Source organism: Loxodonta africana, chromosome 20 (genome assembly GCF_030014295.1).
Source record: "Loxodonta africana isolate mLoxAfr1 chromosome 20, mLoxAfr1.hap2, whole genome shotgun sequence".
Lineage (NCBI taxonomy): Eukaryota > Metazoa > Chordata > Mammalia > Proboscidea > Elephantidae > Loxodonta > Loxodonta africana.
The window spans coordinates 38,513,511-38,536,270 of record NC_087361.1 but is presented as its reverse complement, the minus strand read 5'-3'; the positions used below and the strand labels follow the sequence as shown (position 1 = coordinate 38,536,270).

General features: G+C 36.1%; 1 protein-coding gene across 10 annotated transcripts in view; it reads right to left on the bottom strand.

The window, feature by feature from the left end:
- The window catches only part of USP25 (ubiquitin specific peptidase 25), a 172,321-nt gene that overhangs the window by 65,504 nt on the left and 84,057 nt on the right, over positions 1-22,760 (bottom strand). For all 10 annotated transcript variants that reach the window (XM_064273110.1, XM_064273112.1, XM_064273111.1 and 7 more), the window contains 3 exons: positions 17,783-17,869; positions 5,418-5,555; positions 586-662 (listed from right to left, as the gene is read on the bottom strand). In XM_064273110.1, coding sequence (XP_064129180.1) covers positions 586-662; positions 5,418-5,555; positions 17,783-17,869 — 302 coding nt within the window. The remainder of the gene's footprint in view (positions 1-585; positions 663-5,417; positions 5,556-17,782; positions 17,870-22,760) is intronic.

The following is a 22,760-nucleotide window of genomic DNA, read 5'->3' as shown; positions in this document are numbered from 1 at the left end:
TACATGGTCCACCAGTGTTTCAAAAAGGCACACAATGGAACAAAGGGTTTGTATTAGGAGAGTGATCTCATTTGAGAGGGGGCAATCATCATGAAAGCGTGCTAATTTCCTCCTCTACAGAGGCGAAGTCACACATTTTAAATAACCAGCCTTAATGAGTAGACCCAAATGGCAGACCATAACAAGCTAGGGAGTATTGAGAAGAAACTTTTTATCTGTTCTCATGTTTCCATGCAAAAGGACTTCAGCAGAATTAATACTCCTAGCCTTTCTCCACCACCACCGCTAACCTATTCCTCCTCTTGGAAGGTGACTGTTGAATCTAAGGAAAAGACCTGTGCATGGGTGGATCAACCCTTTTGGGGTTCATTATTTTGATCTTTTTGGATAGATTCTGATCTTACAGTAAACACCCGAAGCTATTCAGCATTTGTAGTCACAAACTACAAATAGCTTGTAAATAACACAGATAATATTTAGATTCCCATAAATCTATCTTGGTTCCATTTTTCAGTTGATACTAAATACATAAAAGGAAAAAAATGACCTTCTAAAATCTCATTGTTAAACTTCATGGTAACTTACGTTTCCTCTTCAGCTTTCATTTGAAAGGCATCTTCTAACCAATCTAATAATTTGTGTGTAAACTCACTCACGTCTTGCTGTGGAAAGAAAAAAAGTCTTTCTGGTATTCGTGCCTACTTATAAAGATGTTAAACATCACAACATAAAATCTATAGCCAGTCATTTAAATGTGTAATTACTGACTCCCCATACAACGGTTATCATATCAAGTGTTTTATATTATATGCAAGAAATTTTTATAATTTAATCAGTATGAAATCAATATTTAAGAAAAACGTGCGTTATACTGACATCACTGTTAGGAAAAAATATTAAAATTCAAACTTATGAATGGGATAAAAAAAAAAGAGCTATATCCCAAAAGAGAGTTCTGTAATGAATCTTTATAAAATGAAGGGCCCTCATTACCAAAGGGGTCTTCCTTTTATAAAGATTATTAATGGCATCTCTCATGGGAGGAAGAAAAGTGCTTTCGGACAATAAATTTATTTTCTAACTTCAACTTACACAACTTTTTAAGCCACATCCACTTTAACTAATGTATCTGTTAACTTGGAAAGGTTAAGTCCAACCAATCACTGATCCCCCGACTGTCAAGTTCTCAGTGAAGCAGAATTACATCACTGCGCCATCAACCTCAACCTGATCTACTCAGAACCAACACATACATCACCTTTCACCTTCCCTTGCTTCAGCCCTGGCTCCCTAACACAGGAAAACAGGAATAGATGATAAAAGTTGCACTTCTCAGCTACCATTATTTTTCCAAATAATTTCGCTTGGAACATAGAAAATATGTTCATATAGAAAACAGGAAAAAATAAATCAACCCCACTAAGACTGTCCAATCAAAGGCAGATTAAATCAGTATAAGCAATATGTCTTTACTAACAAAAATAGGCCCAGGTATAAAATTAACTTACTATTTTTAGTTATCATATATTTTTCCGGCTAGGAGTTTGCTGAAGACCATCTAGACCAAACTATGCATCTTAAAAATGTTGAAACTGAGGTCTAGAAAGCTTAATTGCTCCAAAGTCATAAAGTTACAATAATAAAAATAAATAATTCAGGACAAAAATCTAGTTATAAATATCCATACCACTTACAACTAGAACCTCAGAATGTGATCTCATTTGAAATAAAGGTCCTTGTAGATGTAATAAAGGTAAGGATCGCTAGAGTGGGCCCTAAATTCAATCACACTTGTCAGTATGAGACAGAAAAAGAGAAGACAAAGAAGACACGCAGAGTAGAAGGCCCTATAAAGACAGGAAGAGACTGGAGTTATGCTGCCACAAGCCAAGGAACTACCAGAAGCTGGAAGAAGCAAGGAAGGATTCTTCCCCAGAGCCATTGCAGGAGTATGGCCATGCCAACAACTTGATTTCAGGCTCTGTCCTCCAAACTGTGAGAGAATAAATTTCTGTTGTTTTAAGCCACTGGCTTTATGGCAATTTGTTACAGCAGCTCTAAGAAACTAAAATACCATCTTAAAACAACTTTTTATACTTTTCTATAACTTTACTTTTCTTGCAAGATTATATCTAGCAAAAAACAAACTGGTTTCCTAGTTATCATAATACTCTTCGGAAAGTATATATATATATGTATATATATATATACACACACACATTCTCTGAGTATATATACTCTGTCTTCTTAAGAAATTGTATTAGTTTTCTAGTGTGCTATATAACAAAGTATCATAAATTGGGTGGCTTAAAACAACAGAAATTTATTCTCTCAGAGTACTGGATGCTAGAAGTCTGAAATCAGTGTACCAACAGTGTTGATTCCTTTGAAGGGCTCTGAAAAAAGAATCTGCTCCATGCCTCTCTCCTAGCTTCTGGCGACAGTCAGCAGTTACTGTTGTTCCTTTTCCTTCCCTGAAAGCCTTTCTCCTTCCCTCGCTCCTGCTGGGGGCAGGGACACAGGCTCTACCTCCTCCTGTACTATATAACTTTATGGGACCATGGACACATATATGGTTGGACGTTGCCTGAAAGGATGTTATGTGGCCAAGGCTGATGTTCGCACAACATCCAAATCACATAACGTATCATGGATGTTAAGCAACGCATGACTATACTTAAAATATTTAGGAAGAATACTAAATGTAAGTATGAATCCATATATTTTTTTTAAATAATGATGCTTACTTATTGATTTGTTCTACTAAGTCACTGATGTGTACTTCAGATTCAAGTGTTTGGGGGAACAGAAGAGAATCAAACTCTTTGTAGCCTGCACTGACGTGTGTTCTCCTCTAAAAGACCTCTAGAGAAAGAGAATCAACAGTGAGAAAACTCATTAGTGTCTACACTGCTAGCTCAAAGTAAAGGCATTTCCACTATGACATTTAGGGCAGATAACAGAATAACAGCTAGTTGTCTCCTTTTACACATATAACTCCTAATAAACTTTGTGCAGCTTCATCCTTAAATATGAAAATATACCCGAAGATCACATCTGTGGAATACCTCCAACACAAGTAAAACAAAAAGAAAAAAAAAATAGTTTCAGAGGAAAAGAGGTATCAGGAAACAGCAGTGATTTTTAAAGTTTAATTGTATACTAAGGCCACTGGGGGAGGCAGTGCATATATATGTATATGTATATGTGTGTGTGTGCATATACATATATATGTATATATACTAAAAAAAAAAAAAAAAAAAAAGCCACAAAAAAGTATAAAAATAAAAAACAGAACCAGAAGGAGCATCCTAAAAAAAAAAAATATGATGGCTGAAATAAAACATTCAACAGAAGATTTGGAAAATAAAGTGAAGACAATCTCCCAGAAAACATAACAAAAAGATTCTAAGATGGAAAACATGAGAGAAAAGGACTGGAGAAAGAAAAGTAAAAACAGGAAGGGCAAGATCTAAAAAACAGAAGTTTAAGAAGTAGAGAATAAAAAAAACTATGGGAAGAAAATTATAGACAAAACATACCTGAGCTATGGAAAAAATAATAAGACATAACACAAGAAGAGATCAGTCTTATGACTAAATGTAAATGGGTGTAACTTGCTGTTATAGGTTGAATTGTAACCCCCCAAAATATATGTCAAAATCGTAACCCTTGGTACCTCTAAATGTGATCTTATTTGAAAACTGAGTCTTCACAGATGAAATCCAGTTAAGATAAGGTCATGACGATGGGCCCTAACCCCACATGACTGGTGTTCTTATCAGTAGAGGAGATATACACACAGAAAGAAGGCCATGTGACACTGTAGACAGACTGGATGCTGTATCTAAAAGCCAAGGAATGCCAAGGATTGCCCAAATACCAGAAGTTAAGAAAAAGTCATGGAACAGATTCTCCCCTCGAGCCTTCAGAACAGCATAGCCCTGCCAAACTGTGACATAATAAATTTCTGTAGTTTTAAGCCATCCACTTTGTGGTAATTTGTTACTGCAGCCCTAGGAAATTAACACACTCATCTCCCACATGAAAAAGATTTTAAAATGGACTTATAAATGAAGACTCAACTGTATGCTATGTGCAAAAGACAATTAAAATGCAGCAATACAAAAAGACTAAAAATAAAATAACTCAAAATAATAAAATAGTAGAGGTTAAGACTGTGCTATTAGATAAAGCAGGATACTTAATGATGCTAAAAGTCACAATTGACAATGAAGATTTAATGATTATAGATATCTATGTACCAAACAATATACACAATCTATATAAAACAGGAAGTACAGGAGAAGCAAGAAGAAATACATGGAACCAATACAAATAATCTTTAACACACCACTCTCAGGATAAGGGAGCCCTGATGGTACAGTGGTTAAGCATTTGGCTGCTAACCAAAAGGTCAGCAGTTCAAATCCACCAGGCCGCTCCTTGGAAACCCTCTGGGGCAGTTTTACTCTATCCTATAGGGTCGCTATGAGTCAGAATCTACATGATGGCAACGGGTTTTCTCAGGATGAGAGAGGTAAAGAGGACAAAAATAAGCAACCATATCTACCAGGATCAATATAAATCAGGCAGATCCCAAAGATCTATATGGGATACTACACTTAAAAATTATAGAGATAATACCCTCTTCTCAAGCATATAAATGTAACATTCAGAAAAAATGATCATGAATTAAAAACCAAACCAAACACAATGCTGCAAAGTTGAATTCTGACTCACAGTGACCCTACAGGACAGACTGGAACAGCCCTATAGGGTTTCCAAGGCTGTATGTAATCTTTACAGAAGCAGGCTGTCACATCTTTCTTCCACTGAGCAGTTGGTGGGTTCAAACCACTGACCTTTTGGTTAGCAACTGAGCACTTAACTACTGCACCACCAGGACTCCCTGATCATGTGTTAGGTTACAAAAGAATCAGAAAATTTCGTTAGTTAAAATATTACAAGCAACTTTCTCTAATCACAATGCAGTATAATTAGAACATAAAAATAAAATTAATTAAAAACAAACTTCTTCACTGGCATCTTTTCTAACATTGTCACTATTATTCTCTGCTACTTTTTTCCTTTCTCTTCTGCTTTCCTCCTTTCTTTGATTTCTCATATTATATGTGAAAACATTGGTTCATTTATAGACATTTTGTATTTTTATAGGAAAATATCCAATATTATTTTTAAGAAATCATTTATCTTCACAATTTCAACGCCCTTATTCTCTTTTTTTTTTTCCTTAATCTAAAAGTCAGTCTTCTAAATAAACAATGTTCCAAGTGGCTCCTGGTTATTTAACCACATCTTAAATTGTCATGTATCACTGAAAACGCTGTGTAAAGAACAATCAGATTAAATAAAATACAAAATGGTTAATAAATCAGTAAGTACAACAAAGCTACCTGCTGAGAGTCATTTGACTTGAAAGCATCCTTAAGAATTTCAACAGCTCTTGATGGATCAACATATTTCCTTTTTGTACCGACAAGAAGTGCAAATAGATACCGAAGCTCACGCATAAAAGGCAAATTCCGATGCTCCTATTAAAAAACAAACAAAACCTAAATGAAGATTATAAGAATTTGCTGGTAAGCAGATATTTAAATTAATCAACAATTAAACTAAAGGATATAGATTAGTGATGTGTTCAGCACTCATCTATCATAATTAATGTAAGAACAGCAGAGACTCTAACTGGTACTAGGCTCACAATTTCAACTCCAGTACCACATATTCATAGCAAACCACGAAGAACTTCTGTGCCTGTCATTGCCCAGGCAGGAATATGATCCTCATTCAAGCCTGTTTATTATAACCCTTCTATTCAGCAAGGTCCAGCTGCTAGTGATGACAGCAACAATAACAACTTTCAGTGAGTGCTCACTACGTTCCAGGCGCTCTTATACCCAATAAAAGCATTTAAGCAAATTCCTCCTCCTCCTCCAAGTAGCCTTTCCAGACACTTCCAAGTCAATGACCCCTTCAAATTCCACATCTACTGAAATAAACACCTTTCATTCAGCAATGAATTACCAAAGGCCACTGCTGTGTGATGAACTTAGAGTAATACACCATCCTTCTACTTTTCCTTTTCAAAAACTTAATTTTGTATTATTTGTCAGAAAGACTTCAAGTTTCTCAGGGATTAGAATTTATACACCTCTTCCACACCTCTTTGCTACACAAAGTAAACAATTCTTATTGGTGGATAAACCAAACCTTCCAGAAAGAAGAAAAACCACCCATGTTATCAATTTTTTTTTTTTTAAAAGAAACTTTAAAAAATGTAATTCAGGCATTATGCTGAGTGAAATTAGTCAGTTGCAAAAGGACAAATATTGTATAAGACCACTATTTTAAGATCTTGAGAAATAGTTTAAACTCAGAAGAACACATTCTTTTGTGGTTACAAGAGGGGGGAGGGAGGAAGAGTGGGAAAGAGGTATTTACCGATTAGATAGTAGATAAGAACTACTTTAGGTGAAGGGAAGGACAACATTCAGTACAGGGGAGGTCAGCACAACTGGACTAAACCAAAAGCAAAGAAGTTTCCTGAATAAACTGAATGCTTTGAAGGTCAGCAAAGAAGGGGCAGGGGTTTGGGGACTATGGCTTAAGGGGACATCTAAGTCAATTGGCAAAATAAAATCTATTAAGAAAACGTTCTGCATCCCACTTTAAACTGTGGCGTCTGGGGGTCTTAAACGCTAGCAAGCAGCCATCTAAGATGCATCGATGAGTCTCAACCCACCTGGATCAAAGGAGAATGATGAACACCCAGGTCACAAGGTAATTATGAGCCCAAGAGACAGAAACAGCTACATGAACTAGAGATTACATCATCCTGAGACCAGAAGAACTAGATTGTGCCCAGCTAGAACAGATGACTGCCCTGACAGGGAATACAACAGAGAACCCCTGAGAGAGCAGGAGAACAGTGGGATGCAGACCCCAAATTCTCATAAAAAGACCAGACTTAATGGTCTGACTGAGACTAGAAGGACCCCGGCAGTCATGGTCCCCAAACCTTCTGTTGGCCCTGGACAGGAACCATTCCCGAAGCCAACTCGTCAGACATGGATTGGACTGGACAATGGGTTGGAGAGAGATGCTGATGAGGAGTGAGCTACTTGCATCAGGTGGACACTTGAGACTATGTTGGCATCTCCTGCCTGGAGGGTAGATGGGAGGGTAGAGGGGGTTAGAAACTGGCAAAATGGTCAAAAAAAGAGAGACTGGAAGGAGGGAGCGGGCTGACTCATTAGGGGGAGAGTAAATGGGAGTATGTAGTAAGGTGTATGTAAGTTTACATGTGAGAAGCTGACTTGATTTGTAAACTTTCACTTAAAGCACAATAAAAATTATTACCCATTTTTTAAATACCCATTTACCCACTGCCATTGAGTCCATTTCAACTCATAGTGACCCTATAGGACAGTGGAGAACTGCCCCATAGGGTTTCCAAGGGATGACTGGTAAATTCAAACTGCCGACCTTTTGGTTAGCAGCCGAGCTCTTAACCACTGTGCCACAAGACAACAAATCAGACAAGAGTGTCTTAAAATATTTATTTCTTGCCATAAAAATTTTAAGAGATAAAGTTTATGTATACTACTTAAATATAAGAAAAATTTTCCAAGTTTACATAGTTGGCGTTCTCAACATTATAAACAGTATAAAACTGCACAAGCACATATGTATATGTGTGTGTGTGTCTGTATAGTTGCTGTCCAGAACAATATCACCAAATCAGTCCTAAGTGATAGGTGGAAGGGAATAAAACAGGCTACAAATACTTGGCACAAGATCTAAAAATTATGTATCATTATATCAATCACAAAGTGCACTAAGTCTGACAGAATACTAAGTTACAGAAAATAGAGACTTTAAGTACAATAAACATCATCAACGTGAAAGACTAAAATGCAACATTTTTAAAGAAAACTAATTCTTGATTTTTCTCTGGTACATCCTACCCCCCACCAAGTACCCTATATAAACAAATTTAAAAAGCATAAATATTAAAAATGTCCGTTCGCAAAATGAATTCCACAAATACCCTTAATTTTCTGAGATCAATTTCTTTATTTACCACTGCACATAAATCAATAGTTTTTTTTCAGACATTCCCTGCAAAGTAGCAAGGTTAAAAGTAATGACTTTTGAAAACTAAGTAAAATTCTGCTAAGAAGCACAGAAGAAAAGTAATATACTAAAATAGTTTTGCTTGCAAACAATTCCTGTGGATAGAAAATGCTTCTGAATTTCAAAAAGCAAAATGAAAATACTATTAAGAAAAACTACTCGGGAGTACCTAGGAGGCACAAATTGTTAAGCACTCGACTACCAGCCTAAAAGCTGGCCTTTTGAACTCAATCAGAGGCACCCTGGAAAACAGGCCTGGCAATCTGCTTCTGAAACGTCGCAGTCTTGATAATTCTATGGAGTTGCATACATGGGGTCACCGTGAGTCAGAATTGACTTGATGGCAACTGAGAACAAAAAATTTGGCTAACCTGCAAAAATAGCACCATATCGTATGGGGACAACTTTTTTTTTTTTTTGGAAAGGGTAGAGAACTGGTATGACTTTTGAGGTCCAACTCCTCCTTCTGGTTAGAATAGAAGAGAAAAAAGGCCAGTGTGACTACAGGCCCCAAAGCCTCTCTGTGTGGTATAGGGACTTGGGATATAGCCAGCAGCTGATAGTGCTATGCATGCTGAATGACTTCATGGAAAATGAGAGAGTATGCAGCCTCAAGAATATGTCCCTCCAGTGAAACAACCATTAAGCTGGCAAAAAGTGACAGAATCAACTTTTCTTTTAATCTGTGTTTTTTTTTGTTTTTTTTGTATTTTAGGTGAGGGCTCACAGAGCAAAAAGCTTCTCATTAAACAATCCATTGTTTTTCGACACTGGTTGCCACCCCCACAACATGTCAAAATTCTCCCCTTCTCGACCTTGGGTTCCCTATTTCCAGCTTTCCCGTCCCCTCCTGCCTTCTCGTCTTTGTCCCTGGGCTGCTATGCCCCTAAGTCTCGTTTTGTTTTATGGGCCTGTCTAATCTTTAGTTGAAGGCAAACTTCAGTACTGAGTTAAAAGGGTGTCGGGGGCCATACTCTCAGGGTTTCTCCAGTCTCTGTCAGAACAGTAAGTCTGGTCTTTTGTTGTGTGTGTGTGTATGTGAGTTACAATGTAATTCTACATTGTTCTCCAGGTCTGTCTGGGACCCTCTATTGTGATCCCTCTCAGAGCAGTTGGTGGTGGTAGCTGGGCACCATCTAGTTGTGCTAGACTGTCTGGTGGAGGCTGTGGTACTTGTGGTCCATTAGTCCTGAAGACAACTTTTTTGTCTTTGTTATAACAGCTTATCAAAGTATAACTGATGTAAACTGTATATATAAAAATCTGTACCATAATTTATGAGCTCCACACACGTATGTGTCCATGAAAGGATCACCACAATCAAGTAACCACTGCCCAAAGTTTCCCATCCCTCATCCCTCCCCTCACCATTCCCATACACCAAAGTCACTTTGTATTTTCTAAAAATTTATATTATTTGAATTACACACGATGTACTCATTTTAGTCTGGCTTGTTGCAATTGACAATTATCTTGAGCTTCATTCATATGATTATGTGTACTAGTATTTCATTCCATTTTATTGTTGAGTGGTATTGCATTGCACAAATATACTAGAACTTATTTATCAATGAGCCTGTTCCAGCGGCTGTGAATATTGGTGTGTGTGTTTTTGTGTAGAAAATCCTGGAGGGGAATTGCTGGTCCTAAGGTAGATGTACAAGAAACAACCAAACTGTTTTTCAGAGTTGTTATACCATTTCATAAATCCAGTATCAGTATAGTGAGAGGTCCAGTTCCATATTCTCACCAACACTTGAATGTAGTCTGCTGTTTTAATTTTATCCATTCCAGTGGATGCAGTGGCATCTCTGCTTTTAATTTGCCCTTCCCGAATGGCTCATGATATCGAGCACCATTTTATGTAGTTATTTACCATCTCCCTATCTTCTTTGGTGATGTGTCTGTTAATATTTTTTCAAAATACAGTAAATAGGTTATCTTCCTATGGAGTTAGACAAGATCTATATATATTCTAGATACAACTGATTTGTCTGATATATGTTTTGCAAATATTTTCTCCCAGTCTGTAGCTTGCATTTTCTTCTGCATACGTTTTTCAAAGGTTAAAAGGTTTTAACTTTGAAGAGATCTAATTTTTCAATTTTTTCTTCTTTTATAGGTACAGGTAAGTTGTTTTTTGTTCTATTTAAGAAATTTTCACTTAACCCAAGTCACTAACATTTTCTAAGTTTTCTTCAAGAATTTTATAGTTTTTGTTCTTTAGACCATTATAAATTGTTTTATATATAGTATCAGGTAAGGGTTAAGGATTATTTTCCTACATATGGCACTGTTAGTTGAAAAGATTTTCCTTTCCTCATTGATGTCTTGACAACTTTGACGAAAGTCCATTCAACACTATCAAAACACAAACCAAACCTGCAGCCACTGAGTCAATTCTGACTCACAACGACCCTATAGGACAGAGTATAACTGTTTCATAGGGTTTCCAAGGAGCAGCTGGTTGATTCGAACTGCTGACCTTTTTGGTTAGCACCCGTAGCTCGCTGTAGCTCTTAACCACTGAGCCATATTTCTGGTCTCTCACTTCTATCCTATGGCTCTATATGATTATCTTTTTTTGCCAATAACAGAGTCTTTATCACTTTAGCATTATAACTGATTCTTCCAACATTGTTTTTCTTTTTAAAACTGTTACATAGTTTTAGAGTTAGTCAATTTCTATGAAAAAAGCCTGTTGAAATTATGTTTGAGATTACATTGAATTTATAGATTTGAAGACAAATGATGTATTAACAGTACAGAATCTCCTAATCTATGAATACAGTATATTCCTCCTTATATTTAGCAATTCTTTCTCTCAGTAATGTTCTACAGTTTTCAGTGCAGAGGTCTTTCATACATATCTTTTCTCCAGTTTATCCCTAAGTATTCCATGTTTTAAGTAATTTTTCAGTTTTTTTTTTTTTTTTCTGAAGATAATTAAAAAACGGTTGCAGTAGTACATCAACAGGGAACTATCAGAAATTCAAACTGGATTTAGAAGAGAATGAGGAATGAGGGTTATCACTGCTGATGTCAGACGGACCTTGACTGAAAGTTGACAACACCAAAAAGATGTTTACCTGTGTTTTACTGACCATGCAAAGGTATTTGACTTTGTGGATCATAACAAATTATGGATAACGTTGTAAAGAATGGGAAACCCAGAACATTTAATTGTGTTCATACAGAACCTGTACAGAGGCCAAGAGGCAGTCCTTTAATCAGGAGGTGAATTACACTGGTTCATTTTTGAATGCTAAGCCAATCTTGCCTGGATAAACCCCATTTGTCCATGATGTACTATCCTTTTCATATACTGCTGGATTCAATATGCCAAGCTTTGCTACAAAATTCTGCCTCTACATTCATGAGTAGTATTGGTCTGTGGTTTTCTCGTTTTATATATATAGGTATCAGGATAATCCTGGGCTCATAAAATGAGTTGGGAAGTTTTATCTCTTCTTTAACTTTCTGGGAAAAAGTATAGAGAATTGGTATTATTCCTTCCTTAAATGTTTGGTATAATTCAGCCGCAAAATTATCTGTGCTGCCGAATTTTCTGGTGAAAAAGTTTTCAACCCATGCTTCAATTTCTTCCGTGTAATATAGGGCAACTCAGGTTTTCTAGTTCTTCATCAGTGAGTTTCAATAGTCCGTGTTTTCAAGGTATTTGTCCCTGGTTTATAATATCCCCCTAATCTCTACTGACCTATTTCCCTATTTTATTGTCCAGAAGTTGTGGAATGATATCCCCTTTTCATTCCTTATACTGGCAATTTATGTGTTCTCTATTTTATCTCAGTCTAGCTAGAAGTTTATCAGTTTTGCTGGTCTTCTCAAAACAGCAGCTTTTGGTGACATTAATTTTCTCTACTGTTGTTCTGGTTTCTATTCCATTGATTCCTGCTCTTTATTATTATTATTATTTTCACTTCTGGAATATGCTTTTTCTTCTGATTTCTTGATGTGACAACTAACATTATTGATTTTAAACCTTTTTTCTTTTCTAATAAGGTGTTCAGCTCATAAATTTTCCACTAAGCACTGCTTTAGCTACATTCTACTAATTTCATATGTCATGTTTTAATTTTTATTCAGTTCAGCATATTCTGTCATCATTTCATTTTTTTTTGTATGTTTTTTTGCACCATGGGCTATTCAAAGTTGCATTATTTAGTTTCCAAAAATCTGAGGATTTTCTAGATATTTTTCTGTTGTTAATGTCTAAATTCTACTGAGGCCAGAAAATACACTTTGTATTATTTAAATTCTTTAAAATTTATTGCGGTTTATTTACAGCCCAGATTATGGTTTATCTTAGTAAATGTTTCATGTATACCTGAAAAGAATATATATTATAACACAGTCAGCTTTAATGTTCCATAAATGTCAATCAGGTGCAACTGGTAGACAGTGCTGTTCAAATCTTCTACATCCTTACTGATTTTCTGCATACCTGCTTTGTAGATTGAAAGAGGGGTGTTAAACTCTCTGTCCTTAATTGTGCATTTGTCTTTTCTACCTTTCATTTGTGTCAGTTTTTACTTCATGTCTTTTAAAACTCTGTTATTAGGTGAATAAACCCTTTGATGAATTGACCCATTTATCAACGTGAAATTTACCTTCTTTATTCCTGGCAACATGTCTGATCTGAAATCTACTAAGATTGTAATAGCCTCTACAGCTTTCGCTTTGATTAGCATTACTCTTTCATTCTTTTATTTGTAACCCATTTGTGCTTTTATATTTAAAGTGGGCTTTCTTGTAGGCAGCATGTAGCTGCTCTATTTTTTTTTTTTAATCCAGTATGACAATCTCTGCCTTTTAAAAGGGTTGTATTATTCATATTTTTTACTTAATGTGACTATTGACACGGTTTGATTAAATCTACCATGTATTAGTGCTAAGGTTCTTATACTTTATGTGCTGTAAGGTTCTTACGTGATACACGTTTAGGTGCCTTCCTGTTCCCAAACTATAAGCTCCATGTCCTCACTACAGGGATACCACTGTTTCTGATTGGGTTTCCTGTCCCTATGCTTTAGCCTAGCAATCACAATGCTCACCGCATCTGATTCTCTTCCCTCAAGGATACCCTCTCCTGTGCTACCTATGGTACAGTTACTGAAAACAGTTGTCTTATCCATTTTTTTTTGGGGGGGGGGGCGGTTAAGATGGGAGAGTAAATCCAGTCTCTGTTACTTTATCATGGCCAGAGGCAAAAATCTCAGCATGCTTCTTTTATTTATAAAATTCAAAATATCTTCAGGTATTTGTTCCAGGAATATAGTACAGTATTCAGCTAAACACATTCCCTTCTCATTTGCTTCTCACTTCTAAGTAGTAGCAAGTCGGGAAAATATTGTTTGTTTGGAAATAGTCACCCTAAATCAAGACTTTACAAATAATATACCCTTATAATTAAAAAGACTTTAGCTATTTATGTGGCTATTTCCTCTGAATATTATTAGCTTATGCATGTTTAACGGAGCCTGGTGCCATAATGCTTAAGAGCTTGGCTGCTAACCAAAAAGTCAGCAGTTCAAATCCACAAACTACTCCTAGGAAACCTATGGGGAGTTCTGCTCTGTCCTATAGGGGTGCTACGAGTTGGAATCGACTCGGGTTTGGTTTTGGTTTTTGGTATGCATCTTTGTTTCCTTAAATTAATAGCTTTTTGTTATCATTTTGTGCTTTTTAAGCCAAAAGAGAATATGTGGAAGTGGGAAAGGGAGATGGTTACAGTGGGAATCTATCTTTAAATTTCTGGTAATTTCATAATTCTCCTAGATACTGTCATGTCCAACAGTTCAAATAAATATGGATTGATAATATTGGCCCCATTTTACCTAAAATGTAAACTGATTGCAAAGACTCCATCTCTTTTTTTCACTCGACATGTTTATAATACCTGTGGAAACTTAACTGCTAATAAAAAAAAATCTTGCTTATCATAGCACACAAATAACATCTCTGTGACCTGATCAAATTGATCCAAGTGTTTTCAAGCTCAATGTAGTTGCAAACATTATATGAGTTAGACTTAAATTCATTATCAAATGATAAGTGAGAAAAGTCATACAACACCTTTTATAAAACTGTCCCTTCTATCACCTCAAGTAAACACAGCACCAATCAGTGGCTGATCAAAAAACCAAGCCAAATTCACTGCTGTCGAGTTGATTCCGACTCACAGAGTCTCTGTAAGACAGAGCAGAACTGTCCCACAGAGTTTTCAAGGCTGTAAGTCCTTAGGGGAAGCAGACTGTCACATCTTCTCCTTCAGAACTGCTGGTGGGTTTGAAGTGTTGACCTTTTGGTTTCTAGCCAAGAGCTTGAACCACTCTGCCACCAGTGGTTTGTAGCCGAGAGCTTTAACCAGTATGCTACCAGTGCTCCAGTGGCTGATAATTATCTATAAAACCCACATTTGTTTCAAAGGTGTTAAGTTATAGTGTATACTGCTGTCAACATGTCAAATTAAAGAAAAATTTCATTTGAGGAACAATCATGTAAAATTGCACACTATTCTCCTAAGTGTCTTTTTTGGAATATAAGTGAGAGAGTTCTTTAATTCTTAAGCTAAAGAGACATTTAGAAATGCTAGCTCTTCTACTGTAACAAATTTCTTTATAAAGGTGCCAAAGATTGGATTTACATCTCCCTAGTATTCAGTTGAACATTTTCTTGAATCTAAAACAAGCCCTAGTATACAAAGCATGGGTTACTGCCATTGTTTCTGCTGTTGCTGTTTGTTTTCGCAAGTTTTCCTTAATAATTTATTTTATTTTGTGGTTGAAAATATACACATCAGAACATCCAAATGTTTTTTAAATAAGGTTACAAAACAAATCTTTTTCAGCACTTTGAAGAATAAAAGAAATTAAAGCTCTGAAAAACACTGAACTCCAGGAACATAAAACATCAAGTCACATATAAATACATAATTGGATATAATGATTCTAAATAACTTAAGTTAAATTATAGATACACTTCAACTGAGACATTAGAAGAGAGAAGAATTGTTGATACTAACAAACTGCAGTAAGGGAAGGTGAAAGTCAAAGAAGTTGAATGTAAAAACTGTAATGATTTTTGCATAATTTCTCTGGAGGTGTAAGGAGTTGTCAGGGGATCTTGGTTCCCTTTTGAAAACGATTTCTATATATCAGCCTTACACTTTACTGACCAAAGATTTGCTGAAAAGTAGGTTATTAATCAAGTTATATTCCCATTTGTTTGCATTATAAATGTTTCAGATGTTTGCAGAGTAAGAGTTTTTAAAAATCATACACCAGAAGAAAAACAGCTTACTAATTTATCACTAAGACTGATAATGTGTCACTCTAAGTTCAACACTTTATTGAAACTTCAAGCTTTAATGCCATTATCTTTGTGACTTGGCTACTTTACTGCCGTAGGTTCTTTGCGGCAAGATTACAAAAGCCCTGCATTCAAGTATTTCATCTCCATAACTAATTTTTTTCCAGTAAGTATGAATTTCTGCGTGGAAATTGGGTCTATTTTTTAAAAAGCTAATAGATATAGAAATATAACTAACAATACCTCACACCTAGTACTGTGTGCCAGGCACTGCTAAGCATTTTACATGTTTTATCCCATTTAATCCTCCCTGCAACTCTATAAAATATTACTATCATATCTGTACTTCACAGATGACAAAACTGAGGCACAGAGAGACCAAGTAATTTTCTCTAGGTCCACAGCCTGAACCCAGCCAATGTGGTCCTACAGTGTTCTCAGTCACATTATATCGTGACTATATAAGAATGCTAACTTACAAAATAGAAGTTATGTACTTGCAGGGTGGAGGGGAGAAGTGTGCTATCTCATTAGGGGGAGAGAGCAGCTAGGAGTACATAGCAAGGTATAAGTTCTGTATGAAAGACTGACTTGATTTGTAAACTTTCACTTAAAGCACAATAAATACAAAAAAAAAAAAAAAGTTATGTATTTACACTATAGGTAGTCCCTGACTTGAGACATATTTAAGACAAACTGCACTTATAACCATCCTTTTTTTAATATATCTTATCATTAATAACATATACTACAATGTGGCAGTGCATAATTTGATGACATCATCATTTTCAGATGTTCACACACAGATGTTCAATGTTATGGTTTACTGTTCACAACACTGCCGTATAACAGGCTATGGCCTGGTCTATGACAAAGACTGTGACGGTTTCTGTTGTAGGGAGTCAAAATGGATGGAAAGTTGTGCAATGCACAACACTAAAGACATACGGCAGCTGAGCTGTGCACACGCCCAACAGCAGTTAGGACTGCAATCTCACTGTTACAACACTGATGCCAATTTCATTGTAATATTCTTCATTACAATGTATCCAGAACATTGCATCTTCCTGGGAAGAAGTTACAGGAAGATACGTACAGGGAATTTAGAAAAAACTGCTGAGTTATGTTATCACGCTCCAAGCATTTGACCAGGATAATATGACAGAAAAGATTGGTGGAGAAATCACCCATATGGCAAGAATGCTGAATTTAGAACTTGATATCGCTAATGTAGAATAGCTCATAGGTCACAAATATGGGGAACTGACAGATAAGCATTTAATGGATTTTGAAGAGGAAAGAAATGCTAAGAAGGAAGACATAATAAGGAAAAGGAAGGAGAAAAGTTGTTAAAATATCTTACAGAGAGAAGAATTAGCTAGAGTTTTTAATAAACTAAATTAGGGGTTTCAGTTGCTTGAAAACATGAACTCAAATGCTGATTGTTTTATTAAAGTTGAGAGGCATTTTCAGGAAGCAGTGTTGTATTACTGCAAAATATGTGAAGAAAAAAAGAAAAAGACCATAGAGACAACTCTCACTAATTTTCTGACTAAAAATGCTACCCTCATTCCCAGATACACTCCACATGATACAGAACCTTCCACAAGTGGAGTTATTACCACAACTGACAAAATGTCAACATCGTCTAACTTTTCTTCTCCATCGCAGTAAATTTCTATGATTTGTGCAATTTTTTATACATGTATGTATTGAAATATATCTGTAAGTATATACATTGTGTTTCAAACCCCCAACAAAGATTAGATTTATAAAGATACCGATAACAAAAGGTAATAATAATGAAAACTTAAAAAAAAAGTATTTGACTTACATCAGAACCGACTTAGGACAAAGTCATAGCAATGGAAACCTGTTGTAAGTCGGGGACTATCTGTGCAAAAATAGCCAATGCAAAAGCTATTTGAAGGGCTCATCTGAGAATCAATTTTTAAAAATTTCATTTCTACACAATTTTTCAGAAGACAATTCAGGAAAGACCTTGAATTATAACCTAAAAACTTGATGAAATTTGACAGGCAAAAATGAAAATAAAATGACACAAAAAATGGAGTATTATTCTGATGTGCAGAGGAAGAAAAAATCAGAGTTATAATATATTGATAAAGGATAGAAAATTAATGCAGTAGTTGAGATTAATGAGATGGCATTCAAATTTGGACATTAAGTTTCAGGTTTGATGAGCCAAATGTCCCTAAAAAAACAATCACAGATAAGAAAATTTAATGGGTATATATATCTCTGCTTAAAAATCTTTTATTAATCTTACCTTTTGGTTTCGAGGTAAATCTTGGGCATTTGATGGAGGTTTATAATTCAGGACTAATCTTCTAAATTCCAAAAGATTGAATAATGACTGAAAAAGAATAACAATAATTTAAGAAAATCTAAAGGAAAATCCTACTGACAGAACTGTAAAAATATGACGAGTCTCTGACACTTATTTTTGGCCACTGTATTACTTTCACACAAAATTTTTACAGCTGTAAGGAGGCCCATGTTCTTTCCCTGAGAAAAAGTCTCATTTCTTACATTTTGATACACTACTTTTGAGCATTAAAAACCCACTGCCTTTAGCAATACTTATTTTACTCCAAGACACAAAATCATACATGAACAACTTTTAAAAAGTACTATTATTAAAGCCTCTCATATTTTATATTGCTGTGCAATTAATAAGCAATGTCCTCAAAATAAAAACGTAAACAAGCACAAGGTCTAGGAATTTGTAGATATGTTTACCCCAAGTTATCTGTTAGTATCATTAATTCTACAAAACTACGAAACCTAGCAATCCGAACCCTAGGTATATACCTAGAAGAGGTGAAGGCATGAACGCAAATAGAAACTTGTACATCCATGTTCACTGCAGTACTTATCACAATAGCCAAAAGGCAGAAACTACCAAAATGTTAAAAAGAGAAATGAAGTCCTGATGCATGCCACAACATGAATGAACCTTGAAACAACCATGCTGAGCAAAATAGGTCAGTAACAAAACGGTAAATATTTTATTATACCAAGTATACGAAATACAGAAACCAAAGATTATTTGTGGCTAGGGTAAAGAGCTTATGTTTAAGAGGCACTGGGGTTATGTTAATAATGGTGGAATGATTTGGAAAAGGATAGCAGGAATGGTTGTACAACCTGAAGAATGTAATCAGTGTCACCTAAGTGTACGTGCAGAAATTGTTGAGATGATATATGTTTTGTTATGTACATTTTTATCACAATAAATCTCAAAAAAATATATAGCACCAATAAATTTATGAGCCAGATGGTAGATGACAGTGTCACAAAGATAGTACATATAATGCCTATGCTAAAGGAGACACACACTCTAGAAAGGGCACAGACGTAGTTATAACAATAGCAATGTGGCTCCAGGATACAGTAATACTGATCCTGCAGAGTATAACAGGAGCAGAGGAAAGATGGCTCAAGGGAAGGCTTTCTGGAGCAACGTGCTTTAATTCCAGCTTGTAACCTGTATGGCATCATGAAGAGCACTTGTTAAATAATGAAATGTCATACAACAGAAAATATCAGGCAGCATCACACAGTAAATGCACCACACAGTACTGCTTGTAAAATTTTCACTGTAGATATTTTACGTACATGTGTATTTGTATACGTAAAGTGCCTTGCAACATGAAATGCATGCCTTTCTGTGATTCACTGTTTACAAAGTTTAAAAATCACTGTAAAGGGTCAATAATGTGTTAACTTTTTGAAAAGATGAGTTAGCCACCTTGATAGAAGATAAATCACAAATCAATAGGAAAACAAGGTTTTGTTTAGTTGGGTGTTGGGAAAACAGGTCCAATCTATTAAAAAAAAATACAGCTGGATATATACATGGATTAAAGGCCAACTGTGAAAGGTAAAACCATAAACGTAATTGTAGAAATTATAGAAACATATTTTGGTTTTCTTGTGGATCTGGAAGAACTTAACTAAGAAATATGAACACAAGAGATAATTACCTTATTTATTTAGCAAATATTTATGGCATACCCACTAAATGCCAGACACAAGAAATACAGACGGCACAGAATACATCAAAAGTCTCTGCCATCAAGAGGAATACAACCTTGAGACAGCACATTAAAACAATGAGAAGAAAATATAAACCAGAAAGAATGAATGTGCAGATGGCCGAGATCAAGGAGCCCTGTGATGCAGTGGTTGAATGCTCAGCTGCTAATTGAAAGGTTGGCAGTTTGAAGTACCAGCCACTCCATGGGAGAAAAATGTGGCAGTCTACTTTTGTAAAGATTAAAGCCTTGGAAACCCTATGGGGCCATTCTACTCTGTCCTATAAGGTTGCTATGAGTAGGAAACGGCTTGATGGCAGTGAGTGGTGGGGGTGGTAGACCAAAATCTGAACCTTGGGGGTCAGCAGTATTTAAAAGCCAGAGGAAAAGGAGCTATGGCAAAGACAAAGCAGAAATAGTAAGAAGCTGTTCAGCAGAGTAACTCGTAGAACTTTAAAAAATTCAGATGCCAAAGCCTCTCAACAAAGATAAAGTACCACAGCAGATTCTGAAGTACATCAAAGAATCACTGGCAAAGTTTCAAGAAGGGCGGAATTAGCAATAGTGTTAAACGTTGCCATATTCCAATGAGGTAAGGACATGAAGACATCCTTGGGATTTGGCAACTGGGGAGTCACCTTTTGGGCAGAATGGTAGAAGAACGATAGCTGCAATGAGTATTGGGGAAAAAATGGGCTTTAGAGCTAGGGAAAAAAGTAATTTAAACAGGAAAGAAAATATTGGCAAAGGAGGAGAATCCCAGTGGATTTTTACCCTCTGAACTCCCACTGAAGAGATTCCTTCTCCCTGAACATTTGTTGAGTACAGGACTACTGGTGACACATTATTTCTGCTTCTGCTTGACCGAAAATAGTTTTTTCTTCATTTTTGAAGGATATTTTTTTCTAGATATAGAATTCTAAATGGGTAGCTATTTTTTACCAGCACTTTAAAGGTACCATTTCTATTGAGAAGTCAGTTGTCAGTCGTATTTTTACTCCTTTATAAAGGTAGTATGGAGACCTAGCGTTGCAGTGGTTAAGAGCTCAGTTGCTACCCAAAAAGTCAGCAGTTCGAATCTACCAGCTGCTCCTTGGAAACCCTATGAGGCAGTTCTACTCTGTCCTACGGGGTTGCTATGAGTCGGAATCGACTTGATGGCAATGGGTATAAAGGTAATATGTCTTTTTTTCCTTCTGGCTGCTTTAAGGCTTTTCTCTATGTCTACAGTTCGTCACTGTTTTATTATGATGTGCCTTGGCGCAGTGTTCTTTACGTCGATCCAACTTAATTCCTAGTGCTTTCTGAATCTGTGGCTTGATCTCTTCCATCAGGTTTAAAATATTTTCAATAATCATCCTTTAAATATTGCTTTTGCCCTGTTCTCTTTTAACTCTCTCTCTGGAATTACAAATATACTATATTAGTACTTTTCCCCGTGTTCAAAATATTTCATAAACTCTTATCTGTATTTCATGGTTTCAGTCTGAAAATGTTCTTCAGACCAATCTTCCAATTAACAAATTCTTTGGTTTTGTCTAATATGCTGCTAAACCTACCCACTAGCTTCTTAATTTCAGTTATTATACTTTTCAATTTTAAAACTCATTTTTTCTTCTTTTTAAAGTTTCTCCCAAACTTCTCAGTCTTGCTTTTGATTGCTTTAGCATACTCATTTTTACCTATGACCAATAATTCCCCGTAGGTATATTTCTATTGCCCATTTTTCTTTCTTAATTTTCAGAAACATCCAATCTTCTGAAATGGTTGATTATGACTGATCTGAGTGCTAGACATTGTATGTAAAAAACTAAGGAGATAATTCAAAGTTCTAGATACTATCTTCTACCAGAGATAATTTACATTTTTTCTGACAGGCAGCTAGACTGGCGCTATTTTGCAATCCTAAATCATCTTAAAAAAACCCGCTGTCGTCGAGTCATTTCTGATGTATAGCGACCGTACAGGACAGGGCAGAACTGCCCCATACGGTTTCCAAAGGGTGCCTGATGGATTCAAACTGCTGACCTTTTGATTGGCAGCCGTAGCTCTTAACCACTACACCACCAGGGTTTCCTAGATCATCTTAATATAATTTATTCTGAGATGGTTTGAAGATGGAATTTAGAAACTTTGAAACCTGCTCTAACTACTCCCAATTCTTACTTAATCCTAGGCTCTAGTCCTCTAGAATTCTAACTGAAAGTCTGAGATATTTACTCGGACACCAAGTCTGTGAAGAACTTCGCTTAGCTTCTCAGTGAGTCAGTAGACACTTCTGGAACTGTCTCAAGGAGTAAAATCTGTAGCCAGACTTACTCTCCGGACATCCCTGTTCTCCCAGAGCTTAGCCTCAAAGTTCTTCACTGTTTTGGCAATCCTCAATGGCTTCAACAAGTTATTTTTGTTTTGCTTTGTTTGGGGTGTAGCAAAATACGACCAGGAAGGTGGCCTAAAACAACCTAGCCTGCTATTACCCAAAGTGGAACTCCATATAACAAGTCAAAGAAATTAAAAATCCCAAACCCTTTACACCCTAAGTCACAGTCATAGTTAGTACTGGTTGACACACTCCTTTAAAAGGGGTAGGGAAGGTAATTGTCACTGTTGCCTAAATTATGTTTGTTACTGATGCACAATGAGGAAAAAAAGTATCCATTCATTCAATCCACAACTAACGTGAATTTTGGAAAACACCTGTTAAAATGAAGTTTTCGACTCTTGCTAAAAACAGAGAGCTATCGGGATATGAGAGTTCAAATAACTTGTGGAAGAAAGAAAGTGTACTCTTACAGAATTAAGAAAGTAGACAGGAATATAACTGTGAATCTACAATAGATGATACTTGAGGAGAAGCATGATAAATTCTCCTTAAACGAAAAAACCAAACCCATCGCCATAGAGTTGATTCTGACTCATAGCAACCCTACAGGGCAGAGTAGAACTGCCCCATAGAGTTTCCAAGGAGCATCTGGTGGATTCAAACTGTTGACCTTTTGTGTAACAGCCTAGCACTTAACCGCTACGTCATCAGGGTTTCCAAATTGTCCTTGGTGGATTAAAAAAAAAAAAAGGAAGGATATCAATCACGTAAGTGATAACCTCAAGGTGAGGCAGGGCCTAAAAACAGATGGCATGCTTGAAAGCTGAAATTCTGTGTACAGAGCAATTAAAGCCCTATGTCCTTCCCCAGGCTCAGAATAGTCA